The sequence below is a fragment of the Osmerus mordax genome, chromosome 10 (genome assembly GCF_038355195.1).
Source record: "Osmerus mordax isolate fOsmMor3 chromosome 10, fOsmMor3.pri, whole genome shotgun sequence".
Taxonomy (NCBI): Eukaryota; Metazoa; Chordata; class Actinopteri; order Osmeriformes; family Osmeridae; genus Osmerus; species Osmerus mordax.
The window spans coordinates 15,020,166-15,043,965 of NC_090059.1; the positions used below are offsets into that span (position 1 = coordinate 15,020,166).

Genomic DNA, 23,800 nt, shown 5'->3' on the forward strand with positions numbered 1-23,800 from the left:
ATGTGTATTATGATTACGGCCTTGTTATTAAAGATGTTGAAATACCCCAGAATTGAAGCTATTCAATTGAAAAAGAAACATGTTCTTATAGTTTGTGTCACTCAAGTGATGTTATTTATCCTAATGTTAGGCTTAAGACAGAGATATTAATAGATTTTGAAAGTCATAATGTGAGTTGAAGTATGATACCCAAAAGAGAACATGTTCCCTGCAGCCTGTACAAAAATGTCTCCGGTTTAACGACGAAGATTTATGGTATGATTTAATTAGGAATACTTACATTGACTACATGTGTATGTATGAATTAACATATTTTGGGAAGAGGATTCGTGACTATTGCGGAAAAAAATGTTTTGCTTATCTTTTTATCATGCGACGTGTGCGTGGTGACATCACATCGAAACAGATCCGCCCTCAAACCAAGTGAGTCCTGTTGCTGTCAAGAGTTCCACCAAAGCGTTAATGCTGAATTGCATTTGAAGAACAAGAATAAAACACCATGACGACCAGTCAGGTGAGTTTTTTTCATAGATTACTCATAAATAGTTTTCATTAAACACTGCCTCATTATCAACGCAGACATGTTGGGGAAATTCTTGTCTCTTGCCTGCAAACTCGAGCCACCAGTGAGTCTGCTGTGTGGCAGAGTTGTACGTCATTCAAAAGCCATATAGCCCGGAAGACGAGTGTCCTGTGTATGATAAACTATCTATCTCCTAACTAACTAGCAAGTGCTAATGCAATTAAGAGCCCTACAATTATAACTACACAGCACTGAACAATGTAGGATCTCTGAGCAAGATCCCTGAAGACCACCTAAATCAGTTATGCAGCAACAACAGTACCTAGCTCTAGCTAGTCTGCTAGCTCTAACTAACATTAGACTACTGTATGTTTGTATGCTAGTAGCTACCAATGTGTACAATGTTCATTAAGTGTGTTGATCAATTAGTTAACAGTGCTGACTCGTTTAAATTGTAAATTAAATGTAATGAAATATTGGGCAATAATTCTGCTTAATCAAGAAAACGTGACGACGTAGGCCTAGTATAGTTTCCTTGGAAATAGGTTTCTTGAGCTGATTTAGACAAGTATGATAGAATTCAAGGAATGGTGTTTTTGTTTTCACCTCTTTAATTAGGACATTTTCAAATGGTGTCTGTTGTCAAAGCAGAGAAAGCAACGGTTTACCAACACTACTCAAATTCACATTGCCCATTCATAATAATTCAACAGGCCTGGATATCAGAAGTCGGTTTATAGTTTAGCTTTGATGCTAGCGCTTAACTAGGCCAGCCAATGATCCATGATTAAGACTGCAGATTCTGCTCTCTTAGTGTTAGATACTGCAATTCCTTATAAATCGCTTTCCATTAAAGTGTAGTCATGTTGCAAAGATGCGTTTTTGTTATTATTCCTGAAACCACCATCATATTGTAAGGCATTAGCCTATAGATAGGTCCAAGTATTCTTTCCCCCAAAACTGTCAGTGAAAATCTGTGTCCCTATTGATGTTTCTCCTAATTACTGTATAGAGAATCTTGTCATTTGCGGTGAAATATGTGTTTTTATACTGCCCTCATCCTAATCTGCTGACTCAACCTTGGAATAAGCCTGTGACATGAACAATTGTAGTATTTCCCCCTACACTGAATGATGCAGGCCTACACAGATCCTATTGAGTGGTTTCCTTAGGGCTCGGTCTCAACACGCTTATGAATTATCCCTACTAGTCTGTTAAACTCTATAGGGTATAGCCATTAGTGTCTCCATAGACCCCTAGCTGTTCTGGTGCTGAATCACCAGCACTTGCTCTGCATATTCCACTGGTTTACAGTTGAAATGACTGCCACCTGCATGTTTGTATGTGTATGCCTACATCGGCTGACAAGTCATTTGTACAAAAAAAACAATGGGCCCCTTTCCACCAGGGAGTCTGTTAATAGGGGTGCTGTCTCTTTTGGAATGCCCCAATTGAGATTCTAAAAAACAAAAACATCATTATTGTTGGAGTAAGGACACAATATTTGAAATGTGCTCAGACTCAGAGAAATATAGACTAGACCCAATTCCAGACTAGCAGATTCACCAGACAGTTTGAGAGTTGAAGGAGGATAGGCTTTTACTTCTAGCTTTGGTTTTCTGGTTTTGTATTCCTCTCTAGTACTTGAGCTACTGCATATTGTTGAGCTTCCTAAAGGTATAGCTAAGCTTATACAGACTTTTATCTGGATGGGAAACAAATCTCCATGGTAACCTAAATGCGGAGGCTAATTTGTGGTAGAGCTTGCTGTGTTTCTAAATAGAGAGGGCAAGACTATTTTAAGAAGAGCACTCTGAACAGAGCCTACTGGGTACCACCCTTGTAATTTTCTTATTTCATTTAGTCTAAAATCAGTCTATGACTTTCTAGCCAAAGGTTCTACGGGAAAATTACCCTTCCATTTTAGTACAGGAATGGTGTTGATCAATAGCTTGCTTGGGGTGATGTTAATAGCATTGTTTTGCCTATAAGCAAAGCTTGGCAACCAAAAATGTATCTGTAAGCATGTACCACTGTCAGCTTAACTAACTACATCATTAATTTTGTCCTCTCTCACAGCACAAATCTATTATAGACTTTGTTTATGGTCTCCAAGGACCCTTCGTTTGATTTAGCCTAACTAGCAGAAATGTGAATCAGTGCCTCTTATTCCATCCTCTCTCACTAGTAATTATTATACACCTTCTCTACAGGCATCTCAACAGGCATCTATTTTATGTCAAATAAATGTAGCAAGTGGCACAAAGAAGAACGTCAAATGCATTGTTATTGCAGGCTTCATTAGTGGAGCTCATTCCGTGGAAATAGGCTTTTAATATGTCAAAGAGATATTGTTTGCTTTAATGCTGTTACAAGGGCCAGTTCCATCATTTCACATGACCTAATGCTTTTTGAACGTGGGCAAATTTTTACGTGGAGACAGGATAGGCCTGTGGTCTCATTGTGTTTCATGTTCTGTCATGAAGAGCAGCAGTACAGTAGGCTTAGTGACTTCTCAAATGGCCTCTTTTTTTTTTTTACAGACCATGCAAGCGGCGCGATGCCCAACCGACGAGCTGTCACTCACCAACTGTGCCGTTGTGAGCGAGAAGGGACCGCCGTTTGAACCGTGAGTGCACTCTGAAGTGTGTGTGTGTGTGTGGGCACGTGTGGATATGTCCACGTTCTATATGGGCCCTACATCACATCCCTGTGGAGTTCAAAGGATATTGTGATCCGTGTGGGTCACTGGGGCTGGGCTCCACCAACAGTCCCAGAAGCCCCCTGGGCTGGCAAAGGAACCACTTGATAATCCAGGCTCTAAAGTGTGTGTGTGTGTGTGTGTGTGCGCGTGTGTGTTATGTTGTGTGCCGTCTGGAGATGAGCTGTGGTTTTATGGTTGGTTGGCTCCAGAGTGTGACATCGTACTGTGACAGGAGATTGTAACTTTGTCTGGCCTAGTTTCCTGTCTTCCTCTGGGGGTGAAGGACGGTGTGGGAGCTGCTGTCAATCGCCAGAGCTTCATCTGTCACACAAACACACACCCACACAAACACACACCCACACAAACACACACCCACACAAACACACACCCACACAAACACACACCCACACAAACACACACCCACACAAACACACACCCACACAAACACACACCCACACAAACACACACCCACACAAACCCACACAAACACACACCCACACAAACACACACCCACACAAACACACACCCACACAAACACACACCCACACCAACACACACCCACACAAACACACACCCACACAAACACACACCCACACAAACACACACCCACACAAACACACACCCACACAAACTGTGCCGTCTTTTACCCTAGTTTTCTATATTTTCTGTCACTCTATGTCTATTTATAACACCTCACCATGCATCCCATTAACAAACTGAAATGAAGTGTCTAATTGCCTATTCTCCCACATACGTTTTTAATTATGATATTTTTAAGAGATCTTTCGAATCATTCTGTTTTCCTTTTCTTATTCTCAGACATGTGACCGTGAGAACCATGCCCACCCACAAGTATGTGTTCACAGTGAAGACCCACCACAGTGTGGAACCTGGGACCATAGCCTTCAGTCTTCCCCAGGTACAGTACCAGCCTTCTGGGACCAGCCATGGAGGCCAGCCAGTGTACCTCAAGAGGCACCACTGTGTTCATATACTTCAGTGAGCCTAACCAAGAGTTCACATAATGACAATATTTTGCTTTGTTTGCACCCTGTAGCTAATGATACCGTATAGCAGATGTTTTTAACTTGCACCTGACTCTAAACTGAGATAAGGAAGGATTTCCCTAGTTTTTAGTTGACATATACGCTATAGACAGTGGTAACCATTTAAAACCATTGTAATCCACACACTAAATTGGTATCTTTTCTGAAACCGTTTGCTGCTTAGCTTAACTGTAACTGTAAGCTCTTCTGGTTTGTCAGTTCAACGTTCCTGCAAAGTGCTGCAGTGTGGTATTTCCCCATTAACATTGTCTTGGTCTCTTCCTGTTTTTAAGCTGGGACTTCTCGCTGTACTCAAAGCTGTCTTGTTTCAGTGGCACCTTGCATGCACCTTCTCTTCTCTCTGTTGTTTCCATGTCTGTCACTGCTTTTGACCTTGCCTGTCTCTGCCTGCTCTGCCTCTCGTCTGTAAACTTGGCAGCCGCCGCGGCCCACAGGTACTACCGTAACCTCCTCACCATGGGCTTATTTCACAATGTGCCAAAAGCACAACCATAGGAAGCTGTCCCAGGACAAACACTTAAAAGTGTTGTTAGGATCTCTTTAGATCAGATGGCTGAGCGGTTAGGGAATCGGGCTAGTAATCAGAAGGTTGCCAGTTCGACTCCCGGCCGTGCAAAAAGACGTTGTGTCCTTGGGCAAGGCACTTCACCCTACTTGCCTCGGGGGAATGTCCCTGTAAGAGCGTCTGCTAAATGACTGAATGTAATGTAAATGTAGATGGGACGATATTATTGGTCGTTCTTAAGACGTGATGTGAAATAAGATCAGTCTAAAGAGGAAGGTTACGTCACTGTCGTGTCGGGTTCTCCCAGTTGTGAACAGAATGTGTTGATTCTGAATTTAGGTATAGTGTGTCGTGTCTTAGATTACTCTGTGTTTTTCTGTTGAGACCATTTTCTCTCTCTACTTGGTTGCTGGGTAACTAGAGATCCCATGAATAGCCACGTCCCTGCTTGTCCATTGCCTTTGAATCATAGCACAACTCAATACATACATAATGTGGGATTGTGTTTAACAAAGCTGTATTTACTTTACAGAGGAAATGGGCCGGGCTCTCCCTTGGTCAGAATGTAGAAGGTAAGATCGAAGCTCTACAAAGCACCAGCCTTGAAAACATCAAAGGGATCTGATTTTCTGTCAAATCAAGCAGTCTTTCTGCACAAAATTGGCTTTTATTGTTGTCACATGATTGTCCTGGTCAGTAACTCAGCTCAGTTATCAGTGTTGCCCAGATGGGTAGCCTCTCAATGTCTCTAACATGAAATATAAGTTTATAGCAGCCGTTCTCAATCCTCAGGGACTGCCCTGCACGTTTGAGATGTTTCCTCTCCAACACACCTGATTCAAATGAATGGGTCGTTATTATTATTTTTTTGCAACCAGAAGATGGTGTGTGTGTGTGTGTGTGTGTGTGTGTGTGTGTGTGTGTGTGTGTGTGTGTGTGTGTGTGTGTGTGTGTGTGTGTGTGTGTGTGTGTGTGTGTGTGTGTGTGTGTGTGTGTGTGTGTGTGTGTGTGTGTGTGTGTGTGTGTGTGTGTGTGTGTGTGTGTGTGTGTGTGTGTGTGTGTGTGTGTGTGTGTGTGTGTGTGTGTGTGTGTGTGTGTGTGTGTGTGTGTGTGTGTGTGTGTGTGTGTGTGTGTGTGTGGGCTTGGGGATACCTCTCATCCATCATGTAGACTGGCCAGGTTCCTCAAAAATGGAGCTGGACAAGCCTTCTCTTTGAAGTCACTGGCAGGGCCATAGTAACGTATCCCTGTGTAACATATGACCAGCAGAACAAACACACCGAGCCTCCTTCCTTAGGTCTGTTTCTTTTCATGACAGAAATGGACTTCTGTCAGAGACGCCCCCGTTTCCCTGTAGCACAAAACATATGTCTTTCTGTCCCCATCAAAGGGCCTGCGTTTGTCATCTTTAGCTAGGAAGCCCTGAAAAGCAAGCCGACTCCATCACGGCCTTCATCTTTTTGCTGCTGCTGTGAATTCACTGGACGTTGGTGAGGAAGTTCTGGTTGATGCCCCTAACCCCAAAGGGCCCCCGGTAGACTGGATAATTGGCTAATTTACATAATGGTGTCTGGAACACCAAACGCAGTGTGCAGTGTTTCCCATATATTGATTCATTTGTGGCAGCCCGCCACAATGAAAAATTGACTGCCAATTTTACTGTTTAACATGGCAAAAAATAAAATAAAATGTTGATTTCGCTCAGCCCCTTCTTGCCCAGCTCGCGTTCTCTCTCTCTCACTACAACGGACCCGTCTGTGAATAGCACCCTCCCTCAAATGTTTTGGACTAGAATCTATAATGCATTTAGAAAGTACAACAGAAGATCAAGGATCAAATGTGTATAGTTACCAAAATACTGTTCCCACATCTTTGTCCTTTTCCTTTGCAGTCACCAACTACAAATTTGACAAGTCCAAGCAGTGCGTGGGGACAATGACGGTGGAGATCGACTTCCTGCAGAAGAAGAACGTGGACAGCAACCCCTACGACTCAGACAAGATGGCCGCCGAGTTCATTCAGCATTTCAACAGCCAGGCCTTCACTGCAGGCCAGCAGGTACCAGCGTGGGGAGCCAAAGAGAGGAGGAGGAGGAGGAGGAAGGAGGTTTGAGACTAATTCAAGGTTGGTCATTTCACGTTGTCAAACTGACCTTTTCTGTGCATCTGTGTGTGTCTCTCTCTCTTGTCTTCCATCTCAGCTGGTGTTTAGTTTCTGTGACAAGCTGTTTGGTTTAGTTATCAAAGACATTGAGGCCATGGACACCAGCATCCTCAAAGGAGAGCAGTCCTCCGGCAAGAAGCAGAAGGTACCAGAGCAGATAACTGCTTCTTCAACCTAGGACTGACATTCATCTGGTTGCATACAACTTTAATCCAATATTCCTGATTCTTTGTTGATAAGGGGTACAATTAGCCAGCTTTTAGTTTTAGTTCAGTAAGAACTAATTACCTTTCAAAGGTTCCTTCTCTTATCGTCATGACTGTTCTTTTTTGCAGATTGAGATTGGTCTGTTGCTGGGCAACAGTCAGGTGATGTTTGAGAAATCCGAGAGCTCATCTCTTACCCTGGTTGGTGAGTTCCTCATACATCCTCTTCATGCTGGCACACACGGGCATGCACACACACACACACACACACACACACACACACACACACACACACACACACACACACACACACACACACACACACACACACACACACACACACACACAGGCTAGAACATATTGATAGACTTGATCTAGTTAGTTTCACTCCATTACATGACATTAAAGTACACCTGACAGATTGCTGCTTCCATGCATGAGTTCCAGAGTAGCATCAGTTACAGAGAAGAGATGTGTGAAGTGATTTGGCCAGACATGGGTGTAATGAACCATAGCCAATGTGTTCACAATTCACAGCAAAGTGGGATATATTGTTTCTTGATTCTTGCTGGTTACCTGCTAGAACCACAAGAGGGCAGTATACACCAGCTTTTGTTTCACCTCCCCTCTGGATTGACTGGAACAGGAAACTGACACATCCCACTTTAAACACCCATTAAGTATTGTGTTGAGCTGCTGGTTTTTACCATGCTTAGTGTATCTGATGCATGAGTACATAAATCAAAAATGAAGTGAACATGTTCATATTTATTTTTGCTTAGCATTTCATCATATTCCACTCCTAATTTTCCCTGTGTGTGTCCCTGGGTCCATGTGTGTCCTGCAGGGAAGGCCAAGACGAGAGAGTCCCGCCAGTCCATCATCAACCCAGACTGGAACTTTGAGAGGATGGGCATAGGTGGTCTGGACAAGGAGTTCTCCGACATCTTCCGTCGCGCCTTCGCCTCCCGAGTATTCCCTCCTGATATAGTGGAGCAGATGGGTCAGCTCTCCTGCTTTCTCTCTCTCTCTCATTCTAACTCTCTCGCATTCTATCTCTCTCATTCTCTCTCTTTCTCTCTCATTCTCTCTCTTCCTCTCTCTAATACTCTTTCTCTTTCTATCTCTCTTTCATTCCCCCTCTCTTTCTCTCATGCCTTTCCTATGGGTTCTCTCCTTCTTTGTCTGCCACACAGAAACCCTTTTTTTTTCCCCTCAGACTCTCAATCTTTCTCTCTGACCCCCTCTCTGAATCTCTTAATATCTTTCCTCTCTGTCTTTTTATAGCTCATGCTGTGAGTTCTTCTCCTACCACATCCCGCTCTAACCACCTCTCAAGGCCCGTGGACCTGTGTTCCAGCATGCTTTGGGTTTGCTGGACTGGCCCGTCCACTAGTGGTGGAGGGGGAGATGAAGGCAGCGTGCCAAAACAAATCACTCAATCAGTCTGTGGAACACCACGGAACGAACAACAGTCCCTGTGTCCAAATGGCATTAAAACCAAGACCAACACTAAGGCGCTGAATTGAAACCTTTCGGGGGAAACCCCCCCCCCCCCCAATAGTAGCATAATTTCTGGTATCAGGCTCCTGGTCTCAGAGTGGTAGTGTCATGCCGTGGTCCTGTGAGTTATGACGTAGGACTCCCCCAGCTGAACGGCCCTCACAAACACTCAGAAATAGTTGTTTGACATGTCTCAGATTACGCTCCTGATTCCCTTTTCCTGAAGGACAGCTTATAGACAAACCAGTCAGGTGTTGATGCTCACAGACAAAGGTGCTCATGTCGGCGACTCCCACGCACACACACACACACGTCCGCGCACACACACCCGGGCCGAGCCTCGTGGCGTCCAGCCTGCGAGGTGACCTTTAGGCGGGCGGCAGGGTGCGGGAGAGTGTCCCTGGCTGTGACCAGCTGGCTGGTATAATGAGATGGCGAGCCCTGATAGAGGGGAGGTAAAGGTGAGGGTGTAATTGGCCAGAGTGGGGGGAGCGGCGGCGATGACAGGTAGACGCGGAGGGGAGGAGTGTGGGGGGTGTTATTGTACCTATCTTCATCTGGGAATGTCAGTGGGAGACTTGCCTTCTTTGGATCTGTGTGTTTGGGATTGGAAGGTGTGTGTGTGCGCTTTCACCCTCATCAGCTCTTCCTATGCGCTCTCTACCAGACAGCCTGTAAGGCTCTGGTGGGACCCCGTGGTTCCCTCTCCTCCGGCATGAGGCCTTACCTGGAGCCCCTCAGGCAGGGGTCAGCCGCCCCGCAATCCCAGGTCCAAATGGCAGCTCTGATGCTTATCTGGGGCCTCAATAAGTCTGGACTAAATGTCATTAAGCAGGTGCAATAAGCCATGAGGGTCATGCTGTCTGGTCTTCAGTCTAGACCCCAGATACCTCTTAATATCCAGACTCCACCTTCGTGTAGCGCTTAGTTACTGGTGACAGTATACTACTGATCTAAAAGCAAATCCTCAAGTTGTCTGTTGAGATTTCATATCTTCATGCATCTTTTGTTTCTTTGAATGACTTAATTATTCTATTCTGCTATTTAACGCAGATAGCATTTCTCTGTAGTGACGGCCATTGAGTTGAACTGACTGTGTTTTCTGTGCGGTTTCCCAGGGTGTAAGCATGTGAAGGGCATCCTGCTGTTCGGCCCCCCTGGCTGTGGGAAGACCCTGATGGCCCGGCAGATCGGGAAGATGCTCAACGCCCGAGAGCCCAAGATCGTCAACGGGCCCGAGATCCTCAACAAGTACGTGGGCGAGTCGGAGGCCAACATCAGGAAGCTGTTCGCCGACGCAGAGGAGGAGCAGAAGAGGGTGAGTGGGGATGCGCCACACACACACACACACACAACCATACAGACACAGCCATAAACACGTGCACACACTCAGCCATGCACACAGACACACACACACGAACACACGCAACCATACAGACACACACCCACACACATTTACATTTAGTCATTTAGCAGACGCTCTTATCCAGAGCGACTTACAGTAAGTACAGGGACATTCCCCTGAGGCAAGTAGGGTGAAGTGCCTTGCCCAAGGATACAACGTCATTTTGCACGGCCGGGAATCGAACCAACAACCTTCTGATTAATAGCCCGACTCCCTAACCGCTCAGCCATCTGACCTCCACACACACATTCAGCCATGCACACAGACACACACACAACCATACAGACACACACACACACAACCATACAGACACACACACACACAACCATACAGACACAGCCATAAACACGTGCACACACTCAGCCATGCACACAGTCACACACACACACATTCAGCCATGCACACAGACACACACACGCAGCCATGCACACACACACACGCCCCCCCAGTCTCTCTCAGTTGTCTGTGCTGGCACAACTAAGTACATATTAGATATATTAGTCCACCAATTCTGTCCACACATTCCCAAATGGAGCCAACATGTTGCCCAAGACACAAAACACAGATAAGCATCACACATGAATCCCAGCAGAGAAGCTCATTTCTCCACTGGAGGATTGATTTGCCCTTTAGTAGACATATTTCTAATAACTGTGGTAAAGTTCCCTGGGTTTCCACTAGCGACGGGGTGGAGGTTAGGGGGGGGAGGGGGGGGGGGGAGGGGGGTGCTTGTGTATTGAGCTCCCGTAGCGGTGTGACAGTGACGGGCTCACTCCTCACCAGCTAATGAGGGGTTGGGTTATCTCTGACCCCCCCTCCCCCCCCCCTGTCACCGTCAACCTCCCGCCCCCTGCCCTCCACCCCGCTCCCCTCTGAACCAGCACCAGCTCAGCCCTCCACCCCGCTCCCCTCTGAACCAGCACCAGCTCAGCCCTCCACCCCGCTCCCCTCTGAACCAGCACCAGCTCAGCCCTCCACCCCGCTCCCCTCTGAACCAGCACCAGCTCAGCCCTCCACCCCGCTCCCCTCTGAACCAGCACCAGCTCAGCCCTCCACCCCGCTCCCCTCTGAACCAGCACCAGCTCAGCCCTCCACCCCGCTCCCCTCTGAACCAGCACCAGCTCAGCCCTCCACCCCGCTCCCCTCTGAACCAGCACCAGCTCAGCCCTCCACCCCGCTCCCCTCTGAACCAGCACCAGCTCAGCCCTCCACCCCGCTCCCCTCTGAACCAGCACCAGCTCAGCCCTCCACCCCGCTCCCCTCTGAACCAGCACCAGCTCAGCCCTCCACCCCGCTCCCCTCTGAACCAGCACCAGCTCAGCCCTCCACCCCGCTCCCCTCTGAACCAGCACCAGCTCAGCCCTCCACCCCGCTCCCCTCTGAACCAGCACCAGCTCAGCCCTCCACCCCGCTCCCCTCTGAACCAGCACCAGCTCAGCCCTCCACCCCGCTCCCCTCTGAACCAGCACCAGCTCAGCCCTCCACCCCGCTCCCCTCTGAACCAGCACCAGCTCAGCCCTCCACCCCGCTCCCCTCTGAACCAGCACCAGCTCAGCCCTCCACCCCGCTCCCCTCTGAACCAGCACCAGCTCAGCCCTCCACCCCGCTCCCCTCTGAACCAGCACCAGCTCAGCCCTCCACCCCGCTCCCCTCTGAACCAGCACCAGCTCAGCCCTCCACCCCGCTCCCCTCTGAACCAGCACCAGCTCAGCCCTCCACCCCGCTCCCCTCTGAACCAGCACCAGCTCAGCCCTCCACCTGCTTTAAATGGTACGTCTGGAGCTGGACAGAGCCAGAGATGCACTGAAAAACCCCCAGCCCCCTCTCTCTCCCTCTATCTCTATCTCACTCTCCCTCTCTCGGGGAGGGATGGGAGGTATTGTGACACTGTGCTTTAGTTTCCCCACATACTCCCCTGGTCATCCTTCCAGGTGAAAGGTTAGGGTTTACGAAGGTTGCCCTGTAGGCCTACTATCAGCTGTCTGGCCCCCGATACGTGTACATGAGTCAGCAGAATGGCAGCTTTGGGAATCTGGCTTTGCCTTTTATTCATGTTTTTATATTCTTACACTCTCACACACACACAGACAAACACACACATGCTTGCATGGGTAACACACCTATGTGTGACTCTGCACCCCCTGGTGTACCCCTCCTCTACAGCTGGGGGCCAACAGCGGGCTGCACATCATCATCTTCGATGAGATCGACGCCATCTGTAAGCAGCGTGGCAGCATGGCGGGCAGCACCGGCGTGCACGACACTGTGGTCAACCAGCTGCTGTCCAAGATCGACGGGGTGGAGCAGCTCAACAACATCCTGGTCATAGGTACACACACACACACACATGCACACACACACACTGTGGACAACCTGGGTTTGGTTATATACTGGAGCTTTTGCTGCTGAAAGTTCTGAGCTATGTTGCTATGTGCCTCTCTTTCCTCCTCTGTCTCTCCATCTCTGTCTCTCCATCTCTGTCTCTCCATCTCTGTCTCTCCATCTCTGTGTCTCCATCTCTGTCTCTCCATCTCTGTCTCTTCATCTCTGTGTCTCCATCTCTGTCTCTCCATCTCTGTCTCTTCATCTCTGTGTCTCCATCTCTGTCTCTCCATCTCTGTGTCTCTCTGTCTCTCCATCTCTATCTCTCCGTCTCTGTCTCTCCATCTCTGTGTCTCTCCATCTCTGTGTCTCTCCATCTCTGTGTCTCTCTGTCTCTCCATCTCTGTCTCTCCATCTCTGTCTCTCCATCTCTGTCTCTCCATCTCTGTCTCTCCATCTGTTCATGTCTCTCTCTCTCAGGAATGACCAACAGGCCTGACCTGATTGACGAGGCCTTGTTGAGACCTGGAAGATTAGAAGTCAAAATGGAGATTGGTAAGAAGCCACAGACGGGGGCACACTTCTTTTCAACAACACCACTACCAACCAAAGGAACCCTGGTTCAGTTAAGAAGCTCTTTTAAGAGGAAGCTGTCGTCTGACAGACACAGCATGGTCCAGTGAAACCTGCTGGATAACAAAGAGCCACAAGCCCTCCTGTCCAGGAGCACCCAGTCCTGCGGTTGGGAGCCCCGATGTTCAGGGTGTAACGGCTGTTCTCTCCGCGCAGGGCTTCCCGATGAGAAGGGCCGTGTCCAGATCCTCAACATCCACACGGCCAAGATGCGTCAGTTCAACCTGCTGGGCAGCGACGTGGACGTGAAGGAGCTCGCCGTCGAGACCAAGAACTTCAGCGGCGCCGAGCTGGAGGGCCTGGTCAGGGCCGCGCAGTCCTCCGCCATGAACAGGCACATCAAGGTCAGAGGTCTCAGACAGACGTTCTGGAACTATCCGTAACAGGTGCATGCACCTGCAGACCAGCCGATGGAGAAAGGCCCTGTGTAGAATCCTGTAGCCAAAGTCGGCTGTGTACATTCTCGATGTCATGGAGGAAAAGTATGTTGGAATGTTCCAGATGTTTCGATGTAGGCCTGTGTGATGGAGACCTGCCCTGGAGGCTGGGTCCTGGTAGGCAGGGCGAGATATTGGGCTCTGGCAAGACACATTGTGTTAGATGTTTATTACAAGTCTTAGCCCTTTGTCACACTCTGAGTGTGTTTGCGTGTGTGTGTGTGTGTGCACACTCGCAAGTGTTTTATCAGGTGTGCAGACTGGAACACACACAGGCTCTGGGCAGACACACACAGATAAAGTGAAGTGCTCGTCTGTTAAGTGTTGCGCCCCACACACACACACACTCACGCCCCACACACACACACTCACGCCCCACACACACACACTCACGCCCCACACACACTCACGCCCCATATTGGAGGGTGCTGAAATGTGACGGACAAGGCCTCGCACAGATGTAATGGATGGATGGCCCTCTCTCTCTCTCTCTCGCCCTCCTCTCATCACTCGTCCTCGCCCTCCCTCTCTCCCTCTGTCCTTCTCTCCTCTCATCACTCCTCTCTCTCCCTGCCTCTCTCTCTGTCTGTCTGACTGACCTTTCGGCTCTGTGAACACATTGTCTCACAACAGATGTAGCAATCTGTTCGTGTTTGGATGAGGTGTACAGCACCCAGTATCGGACCTGTTTGTCACAGAGTTCATTTCTAGAATTTCAGATTTCTCTGCCTCGGAAAATAAACTCCTGTCCATGGCACTCTGTGCCTTATGTCAATATGTCTTTAAAGCTTTTGTGTGTGTGTGTGTGTGTGTGTGTGCAGGCCAGTGCCACGGTTGAGGTGGACTTGGAGAAGGCTGAGAAGCTTCAGGTTCACAGACATGACTTCCTGGCCTCCCTCATCAACGACATCAAACCTGTAAGTTACTGCCTCCCTCCCAACTTCTCCCATACCTACACTAGTCAGTCACAGAAGGTCCAGTCGGATATCTCCACTATTTAGATGTAAGAAGACGTCAGAAGCCTCTGTGCTAACTCTTCAATTGAAATGAACCTTTCTGTTCTTTCATTTTTCTCTTTCTTTTCATCTCCCTACATTTCTCTGCCTCTCTCTCCCCCCTTTCTCTCTCTCTATCTCTCTCTCTCTTTCTCCCCCTCTCTCTCTCTCTCTCTCTCTCTCTCTCTCTCTCTCTCTCTCTCTCTCTCTCCCCCTCTGTCTCTCTCTCCCTCCCTCTCTCTGTCCCAGGCGTTTGGCACTAATTCGGAGGACTACGTCAGCTACATCATGAACGGCATCATTAAGTGGGGTGAGCCCGTGTCCCAGGTGATGGAGGACGGGGAGCTGCTGGTGCAGCAGACCAAGAACAGCGACCGCACGCCCCTGGTGTCAGTGCTGCTGGAGGGTAGGACACACACACACACCCCTGGTGTCAGTGCTGCTGGAGGGTAGGACACACACACACACACACCCAGAGGGAGCAGTAGAGCTGATGATCAGGTGTGTTCTCCCAGGTCCTCCTAACAGTGGGAAGACGGCCCTGGCTGCCAAGATCTCCGAGGACTCCCAGTTCCCCTTCATCAAGATCTGCTCTCCAGACAAGATGATCGGACACTCCGAGATAGCCAAGTGCCAGGCCATTAAGAAGGCGTGTGGATATTCGTAGACACGCGCACACACACACACACACACACATAAATACAAACAGATAACCTGAACACAAAAGATCTCCTGACCAGAGTTTCCCCCTCCTCCTGACAGATATTCGACGATGCCTACAAGTCCCAGCTGAGCTGTGTGGTGGTGGACGATATCGAGCGCTTGTTAGGTAGGATCCTCCAGTAACACCTGTATGCTGGAGAAGGCCTCAGAGCACAGACTACATACGGGACCATTCAGTGTGGCTTTAACTGTCTCAGAGCCAGGAATGACTTCCAAGTGAGTGTAAGCTTGTGCTTGTCCTCGTTCTCAGACTACGTCCCCATTGGCCCACGCTTCTCCAACCTAGTCCTGCAAGCCCTGCTTGTGCTCCTCAAGAAGACCCCTCCCAAGGTACCACAGCTCTGTGCGTGCGTGTGTGTGCGTGTGTGTGTGTGTGATGCTTGCCGGGGCAGATAGAGGGCAGCAGATCTAGACAATGCCCTCAGCTCAGCCTGATGGGAGGTCGTGGAAGTCCCTGCTTGTTAGGAGAGCGAAGGGAGACCAGGGTCTGGGACCACGTAGGCCTGCTCATGTGGTACTGGCACGGCCTCCTCTGGGAACGCCGGGACCATGTGAGCGTTCAGTCCACCTGTGTGTGCGTGCCAACGCCAGCTCACTCTGGGATTGTGGGGGTCTGTGTGCCACCTTGTGTTGTCTCGGCCCCTATAGCGTTGGCCCGGTTTGCGCGTTTGGTTCTGTGTGTGAATGAGAGTATAGACTATACGGCTGTGTGTGTGTGTGTGTGTGTGTGTGTGTGTGTGTGTGTGTGTGTGGGGGTGTGTGAGATAATGTTTGGCCCTGCTCTGTTGTGCTGACTGAATGCTGCCTACTCTGTTCCCCCAGGGTTGTGAAGGCTCACGCCCAGCAGGGTGCCTGGGACGGAGGAAAGCCGGAGGGAGAGTAGGGGGGAGGCTGCTGGGGGGGAAAGCTGGAAGGAGACAGGGGGAAGATGGGGGGAGGCTAGAGGGAGAGTAGGGTGGACGGCTGGGGGGGGACAGTAGGGGGAGACTGGGAAGGAAGGCTGGAAGGAGGCAGGGGGGAGAAGGGGGATGCGGGGGGGGGGGGGGGACATGGAGGAGAAAGGGCCCTGTGAGAGAGCTGGGCCCTGTGAGAGAGCTGGGACCTGGCAGTACCACCGCCTGTGTGGCACCTCATCTGCATGCACCATCACACCCCCCCCACACCATGGGGGGGCAGCCCGCCTGTAATCCCTCCCTCGTTCTCTCCCTTGCGCGCTCTCTCGCTCTCTCTCTTCGCTCTTTCCCTCCACTGCTCCCTAGCTCCAGGCCCTGGTGGGGCCCTCTGTGAAGAGACATCCAGGTTGAGATGAGGAGAGAGGGGGCTCCTCTCAGAAGGCAGGTTGAGATGAGGAGAGAGGGGGCTCCTCTCAGAAGGCAGGTTGAGATGAGGAGAGAGGGGGCTGGGAGAGTCCCCTGCTCCCTTGTCTTCTCCTGGTCCTGCTGGGCAAGGTTCTGGAGACTGGCTCCTACGTACAGCTAGACTGGATCATGAAAATGCTTACTTGTTATGGTTCGATCTGTAGCACAACGAGCTTAACTTGTTTCGGGATGGCCTTTTTATGTAGTTTCAAGCCCTAACATCTTGTGTGTGTGTGTGTGTGGTCCTAGGGTCGGAAGCTGTTGATCATCGGCACCACCAGCAGGAAGGATGTCCTTCAGGAGATGGAGATGCTGGACGCCTTCAGCACCACCATCCACATCCCCAACATCTCTAGAGGAGAGCAGCTGGTGGAGGCCCTGGAGGTGCACACTCTCTCTCTCTCTCTCTCTCTCTCTCTCTCTCTCTCTCTCTCTCTCTCTCTCTCTCTCTCTCTCTCTCTCTCTCTCTAAAACGACATACTGTATACTATGTGCACACACACTTCTACCTCTTCTAGCCGTGCTCTCACATAAGCGGGCATCATGCTGTTTTTTCCCCAGTTGCTGGGCAGTTTCCAGGAGAAGGAGCGGGCAGCCATTGCCAAGGAAGTGAAAGGCAAGAAGCTGTGGATCGGGATCAAGAAGCTGCTAATGCTCATAGAGATGGCTGTACAGGTGAGGCCCAGCCTCAGCTGCCCTACCTGCTGCTACCACACACACACACACACACACACACACATACACACACACACACTGCTGCTACCACACACACACACACACACACACTGCTGCTACCACACATACACACACACACTGCTGCTGCTACCACACACACACACACACACACACACACACTGCTGCTACCACACACACACACACATACACACACACACTGCTGCCACCACCCAGCCACCCACACAGCCCTCTCCACACACTGCTAGACAGCTCTGCCTTCAGTCACAACAAACCGTTGAGGCTAGCTTTAATGAATACCAGTTCTGTCTCGAGATTGACTCGCATGGAGAGCTCAATCATCATCACTGAAAGGAAGCCAGGCCATAAACCACCACAGCAGCCCTCATAAGGACCTGGTTAGTCTCCCACAGGGGGAGGTCCCCATGTTGTTCTCATAGACAACCTGTTTGCTACACAGCTGTTCAGACGCTGTCGTGCTGATGTCAAGTTTTCCCCTTGCCCCCCACCCGGCCCCTGCTGCTCCACTGTGTCGGGGCTGCAGCGTGGCGGGGCTGCAGCGTGGCGGGGCTGCAGCGTCTCGGGGCTGCAGCGTGGCGGGGCTGCAGCGTGGCGGGGCTGCAGCGTGGCGGGGCTGCGGTGGGACAGAGACACACTGCAGCCCCGCCACGCTGTAGCCCCGCCACGCTGCAGCCCCGCCACGCTGCAGCCCCGCCACGCTGCAGCCCCGAGACGCTGCAGCCCCGTGACGCTGCAGCACCCCCACCTCGAGCTCAGAGAAATCTGAACGAGTGTCTGCCGAGACATGCTGCACACAGACGTTTCTGCTTTGTGCGACACGCACACATGCACAGAGACACACACATACATACACACACACACAGTTACACACACACACATACACTCATAATTACACACACACACACAGACACTCACAGGTACACATACACACAGACACTCAGTTACACACACACACAGACACTCACAGTTACACACACACACAGACACTCACAGTTACACACACACAGTTACAGACACGCACACACACACACAGACACACACAGTTACACACACAGACACACACATTTAAACAGACGCTTAGACAACTCCTGTTTCTTTTTCCCCTCCTCTTCCCCCTCTCATTCCAACAGAGCCTTCTCTCATGTATTAACTCCTATGGCTAAAGGCAATCTGCAGATTAGTTATTGCATTGACTGCCATTCATATTCTTTCAAAGTGTCGTGATTTCTTACTTTTCACGACATGCATTGCCTGTGTGCAGATACTTGCTAAATCTCTACATGAAGGATATGAGGTTAGCCTATTTTGATCAACTAGATCCCCCCAATCACCACCCACTAAGGTCTTCTTAGACCAATCACAGGCATCCCCTCGGGCTCGTGCACCAATCACCCGCAGGCTGGCTGAGAGAACTGCAGCACCAAGTATGGGGCTACACTACACAAGATGTTTCAGAGAGAAGGCATACCACATCTGACTTGTGTAGGCCCAAGAGTAAGGTGGGTCAGATGGCTGAGCGGTTAGGGAATTGGGCTATTAATCAGAAGGTTGACGGTTCGATTCCCAGCCATGCCAAATGACGTTGTGTCCTTGGGCCTCACCCTACTTGCCTCGGGGGGAATGTTCCTGTACTTACTGTAAGTCGCTCTGGATAAGAGCGTCTGCTAAATGACTAAATATAAATGTAAGGTACTGTATGTAAACCTGTGTGTGTGTGTGTGTCTTTCAGATGAACCCCCAGTACAGGGTTACCAAGTTCCTGTCTCTACTGAAAGACGAAGGAGCGTGAGTAGAGCTGCCGCACTCTCTGGTGATATACACACACACACAAACACACAATCTCTGTAGCTTATCAACACTCTCTGTCGCAGGTTGGGCTCCGACAAGATCCTCAGCTTCTAAGAGCGTCCCGTCCGCTGCATGGCCCCGCAGACACAGCCTGCCGTGGTAAGAGCCAGCTGGGATCTCTCCAGCACTCAGGAAGCACGGCACACACTGGAGCTGGAGACGCACGGCTTGTAGACAGATGGCTTCCCTCCTTCCAGACCATCCAGGCTCAGCCTCGGTTCCTGTCTGTGCTCACCTCTTCTTGTCTGTCTTTTCCCTCAGTGGCTGGGGAGCGGATGCCCTGTAGCAGAGAGAGAGAGAGAAAGAAGGATATTCCATCTCTCGCTCTCTTCTTCCATCCATCCCCAAAGCGCTCCACGTTTCCTCTGTAGCGAGCGTTTCCGTAGCCGCTCCCCGGCCAGCCTCCTTCTCCTCAACACTATGTGGATGTGTGTGTAAATTATGTGAGAAGAACTAAGCACTGTATGTGGCCTTGTATGATTGTAATGTCTTGTAAAGGATCTGGGCTACTGCTAGCGCTCAGTAAGTTGTATTGAGGATGTATAGCAGCGTAAAGCCAAGTTCATGCACACTTTCCCAGGTGGATTTGAAAACGATGGAAGTCTGTGCACGCGTGTATTTGATGACCTGTTTGTGTGTGTTTATATATTGTTCACAGATGTATGATCATTCCATGAAGCGACGGCCCCAAGCCTTCCACCTCAACCTCATTACATTACTTAGTTCTTATCTTTTGGGTTTTATGATGATATATTAATCATGTTGCTAATATGGATAGATTATTCGATTCTAAATAGTAATCAGTTGATTGACCAATTTCATTTTAGAAAGGGGGGGGGGTTGATATTACTGTTGAATATTTTTGTACTGTATGGTTTCCTTTTGAAGGATATCTGGATGTTTCTGTTGTGCCTTTTCCCATCTGATCTGTCAGAGGGCTGCAGGACAGTGTCTTACTGGGCACTGTGGCCATTTCCATGGCTCCTACCTTTGCTCCTGGAGTTACCCCTAGGAAGAAGTGTCTCTGATATTAGGTGCAGGGGGTGGAGGCAGGTGCTGATGCGAGCATGTCGTTACTGAAGAGAAATGGTCTGGTTTGGGGATGACTCAAGATGAGGATCTGAACCCCTTCCAGTAGAACAGGGACATCATCCAGGTCAGCGGATCACAATGTTCTTGTAGCCCAGCATCACCGTCGTCTTCTGTGCGTGCATGCTGAGCACTGCCACTCCTTTACAGTATGTGATATGTGCAAACCAACGCTCGCGTCAATGTATGGAACTGAGGCTGTGCGTTATACCAGCTACCTTATTTAAACATGTCTTGCAGTGACTGTTTGTATCTCAGATCTTTTTGTTCCTAAGGTCCTTGATACTGTAGGGAACATTTCGTGTTGGATTGTGTCGTTGCAATACAAAATGGAAATGTTGGAAAAACAAGGACTGGTTTCTGTTTGTACTTTGACACCAATATTCCTGCTGCGATGTACCAGATCACAACAGTGCATCCACTTACACTGAGAGGAGCTCTAATGCTACGGACATGCCTTGCCATTTACCTCTCCATATGTGGGAGATTAGACACCTCCTGAAGACTGATGGCAGGCATCACACAAAGTAACCACCTTTTGAGCAGATTCAGACATTATAATGAGATTGGAAAGAGGATCATACTATTTATTATGCAAGGAGCATCATCTATCACAGCTTGGAACAGCAACTCCGCTTCAGTTCAGAAACCAGTTCAGTAGTGTTATGTGCAAGGTCTATATCATACATGACGTATTAAGGAAAAGCTTTAAATAATTGGGTAACTGATGCTCAAAAATGGTAAAGATTCTCTAAAGTACCTCTGGCTAAAAAGCAAAAGCACGAGACAGTAGTTTCTTCTTCAAATATATAATCTTAGTTCAGTCATACAGATATATACATTGTATAATAAATAATATTTATAAAAACATAACATTTCAGATTATAAAATAAAAAGGGAATTATTAACTTTAAAACCTTTGTACAAAACTTTGGATATAGCGGGGAGGAAGGAAAGAGAAGGAACTGAACACAAAGGGTCCAAGCAGGGGGGCCTTTTTAGAAGGTGACGCAGAGGCTAAGCTATGTCACAAAGAGAGGAGCCTATACACTACAGAGTAAGTTGTATTTTTGTTGTTAAATATAATTAATAGGAAACATGTAGGACTGTCAGGACATGTCGTGTGGAAACCTTTCCGCTTGTCCCATGGTGAAGCCAGCTTGCCCCTCCCCCCCCCCCCCCTCCACACACACCCCCCTGCCACTGACAGCCATCACAAACAAACATTCACATTTACACACATCAGCTCTTTCCATAAAGTGTGCACAGTAACATTCCTCATCTCATGTCTTTGTGTCCCGTGAACAGACATACACGTGTACTAGATTCACTCTGTGTTGCATTTCCTATCACCTCCTTTCTGACTACTGGGAATATGAGGAAATGAGATGAGGACAAGGAGCAGGAGAAGCCTCTGGTAACGCTGCTCTCTCCCTCCGGTCTCCACATGCCATCACATGTTCTTCTTCCTCTTTAATGGAGCTCTACTGATAAGACCTGGCGTTTTGCTTAGAAACATGTTTCACAGTCCTAAGAAGAACCTATTGGTATGCATTTTTCAGGACGCTAACATAAATTAATCTTCAAATAATCAACTCATTTATGGGTATACTCTTAAATCATGTCCAATAGTGACAGACTGATCCAATACAGTCAAATATGTTTGTCTTACACAAGCTGCTTATACTAGAAGCTTCTATCCATTGTTTGATTTGAATATATGGTTCCCTCTGGCATTTCCTTATAATACTCCCTACAATGCTGCCCAACAGTCTAATATATCATAGCATGGGAAGAACATAAATCTGGATATTTCTACAACTTTTTGCTAGTCAGAATGCAAGGGACAAACTCTTCAGTCTTGAAACTGGCAGGCCTACATTATTACAAAAGTAATTTGTTCTCATAAATAACAACACCCAAATGTTTACCTCAGGTTTTTTTCTTTTTTTCTTCTTAGCTGCATACATAGTTACATACATAGTGCATACATGTTAGTGGAACAAGTGTGTTTGTCAAGCGCACATGTCCCCTCGTGCATACCTCCAGTCCCAGCCCATTGCTAATATTTCAGAAATGTGGGGCTATAAAATCAGGCTCTAGCCTTCCAGGCATCCCAGTTGACTGCTGCAGTTCAGTACAGTGTGCAGGCTTGGGGTTGTGAAAGAGAAGATTCCATCAACTCAGTAGATAAGAAAGACAGGGTTTCTTCCTGTCAGCTGACAGCCCTCTTAATGAGTTCAGTAGTCAGAGTAGTTGGTTCCTGGGCTGCTGTGTGTGTTCAGTATAGTGTTGACTATGTGACGTTGGGTAGGTGATGGGGAAACGGTGGTTTAGTTCTCGACAGTGGACCAGCAAGGTGGCTGGAGAGTTGAAGTGTTAGTTAAAAGACGTCCATTCAAAAGAAATGGTCTGTAAAAGTAATCTACTGCATTCATTTCACAGATAAGAAGTGTTAAGTACCACAGCCCTTACGGTCAAGTGGGCGGGGGAGGGGGGGGGGGGAGAATAAATAACGAAGGAAAGGATCAGGGACCAACGCAGGGTGGCTATGGGGTGAACCTGGGGAAAGGACAACAGCGCTTATTCCAAAGAAAACAGACCCTCCTGATTGTTCCTTGAGAGTCCGGGCACTGTTAACACATGAAGTAGGATGCAGGACCTGGGAAACGGACATGGGAGTCATTTCTTATTACAAGGATGGAGAAGCAAAGAGTTCCAGAGTTTCAGTACAAGTGCCATAACCCATTGGTGCTGGTCGCTGTTGGCTGTGTGCCTGTGTATATGTGCGATGACGTGTCTGTCCATCCGTCTCGTCCGTGTGTGGTAACCTCACTTACACGTGTGCACGTCGTAGACGCGCACGCACTCCTGACAGCTGACGTAGCAGCACCAGTGGAAGATGCAGTGGCACTTCTCCTTGCGCTTCTCAGTCCGGGTGTTGTGGCCGCGGCCGCAGCACAGCAGGTCGCAGCCCTCGATGCCGTGCGAGGACACGTTACAGACGCGGTCGCGCGTCCCGAACGAGCCCGTCTCCGGGTTGGGCTCGCAGAAGTTGGGCGAGCCCTCGTAGTAGACCAGGTCGCGCTCCGTGGGGTGTTTGAAGAAGGCGTACTTGGCTCGCAGTGTCTCCACCCAGCCCCGCGACTCGCGGTGCTTCTCCACCACCATCTCCGAGGCGCTGTCGTACTTGTCCTTCAGGTAGTCCCCCAGCATGCGGAAGTCGGGCTGTGCCCACCAGCAGGTCTTCACCTCACAGCTCCCGGACAGGCCGTGGCACTTGCAGCGCAGGTGCATGTGGTCCAGGATGGTCTGAGGGGGAGGAGGAAATCACAGTTCAAAGACAGGATGGAGAGGCGGGGGTTTAGAGGTGTGATCAGCTCATTATTGAGCTGGTCAAACTAGTCCTGGGTTGTTGTTTTTTGTATACTACTTATTTATTCTAAGGGTTAGCTTGTTTAGTGTAGCAACAGGATGGGTTAGTGTGTGGACTACTGGGAAGACGGCTAAGTCCATGGGAAAGGTATTTTTATGGACAGTTAAGTACTTTTATTCATTAGCTTTTCACTTGTAGGATATTCAGTATTGCAGACTTAAGACCTGCA

The 23,800-nt window shown here is 49.0% G+C and overlaps 2 protein-coding genes across 2 annotated transcripts in view; one reads left to right on the top strand and one right to left on the bottom strand.

The window, feature by feature from the left end:
* Positions 1-407: 407 nt before the first annotated feature.
* LOC136950316 (vesicle-fusing ATPase-like) lies at positions 408-20,536 on the top strand. The gene is made up of 22 exons (XM_067244580.1): positions 408-514; positions 3,067-3,152; positions 4,047-4,146; positions 5,332-5,371; positions 6,691-6,857; positions 7,000-7,107; positions 7,298-7,373; positions 8,016-8,171; positions 9,790-9,989; positions 12,240-12,405; positions 12,879-12,953; positions 13,188-13,375; positions 14,290-14,385; positions 14,713-14,869; positions 14,979-15,112; positions 15,226-15,292; positions 15,437-15,516; positions 16,794-16,928; positions 17,106-17,219; positions 18,988-19,043; positions 19,130-19,205; positions 19,368-20,536. The coding sequence occupies exons 1-21, from the start codon at positions 500-502 to the stop codon at positions 19,158-19,160; spliced, it is 2,247 nt and encodes a 748-aa protein (XP_067100681.1). The 5' UTR covers positions 408-499; the 3' UTR covers positions 19,161-19,205; positions 19,368-20,536.
* Positions 20,537-23,027: 2,491 nt separating this feature from the next.
* wnt3 (wingless-type MMTV integration site family, member 3) overlaps positions 23,028-23,800 on the bottom strand; it is a 17,939-nt gene continuing 17,166 nt past the window's right edge. Inside the window, exon 4 of the mRNA XM_067244401.1 lies at positions 23,028-23,507. Within this exon, the coding sequence (XP_067100502.1) occupies positions 23,028-23,507 (480 nt within the window). The remainder of the gene's footprint in view (positions 23,508-23,800) is intronic.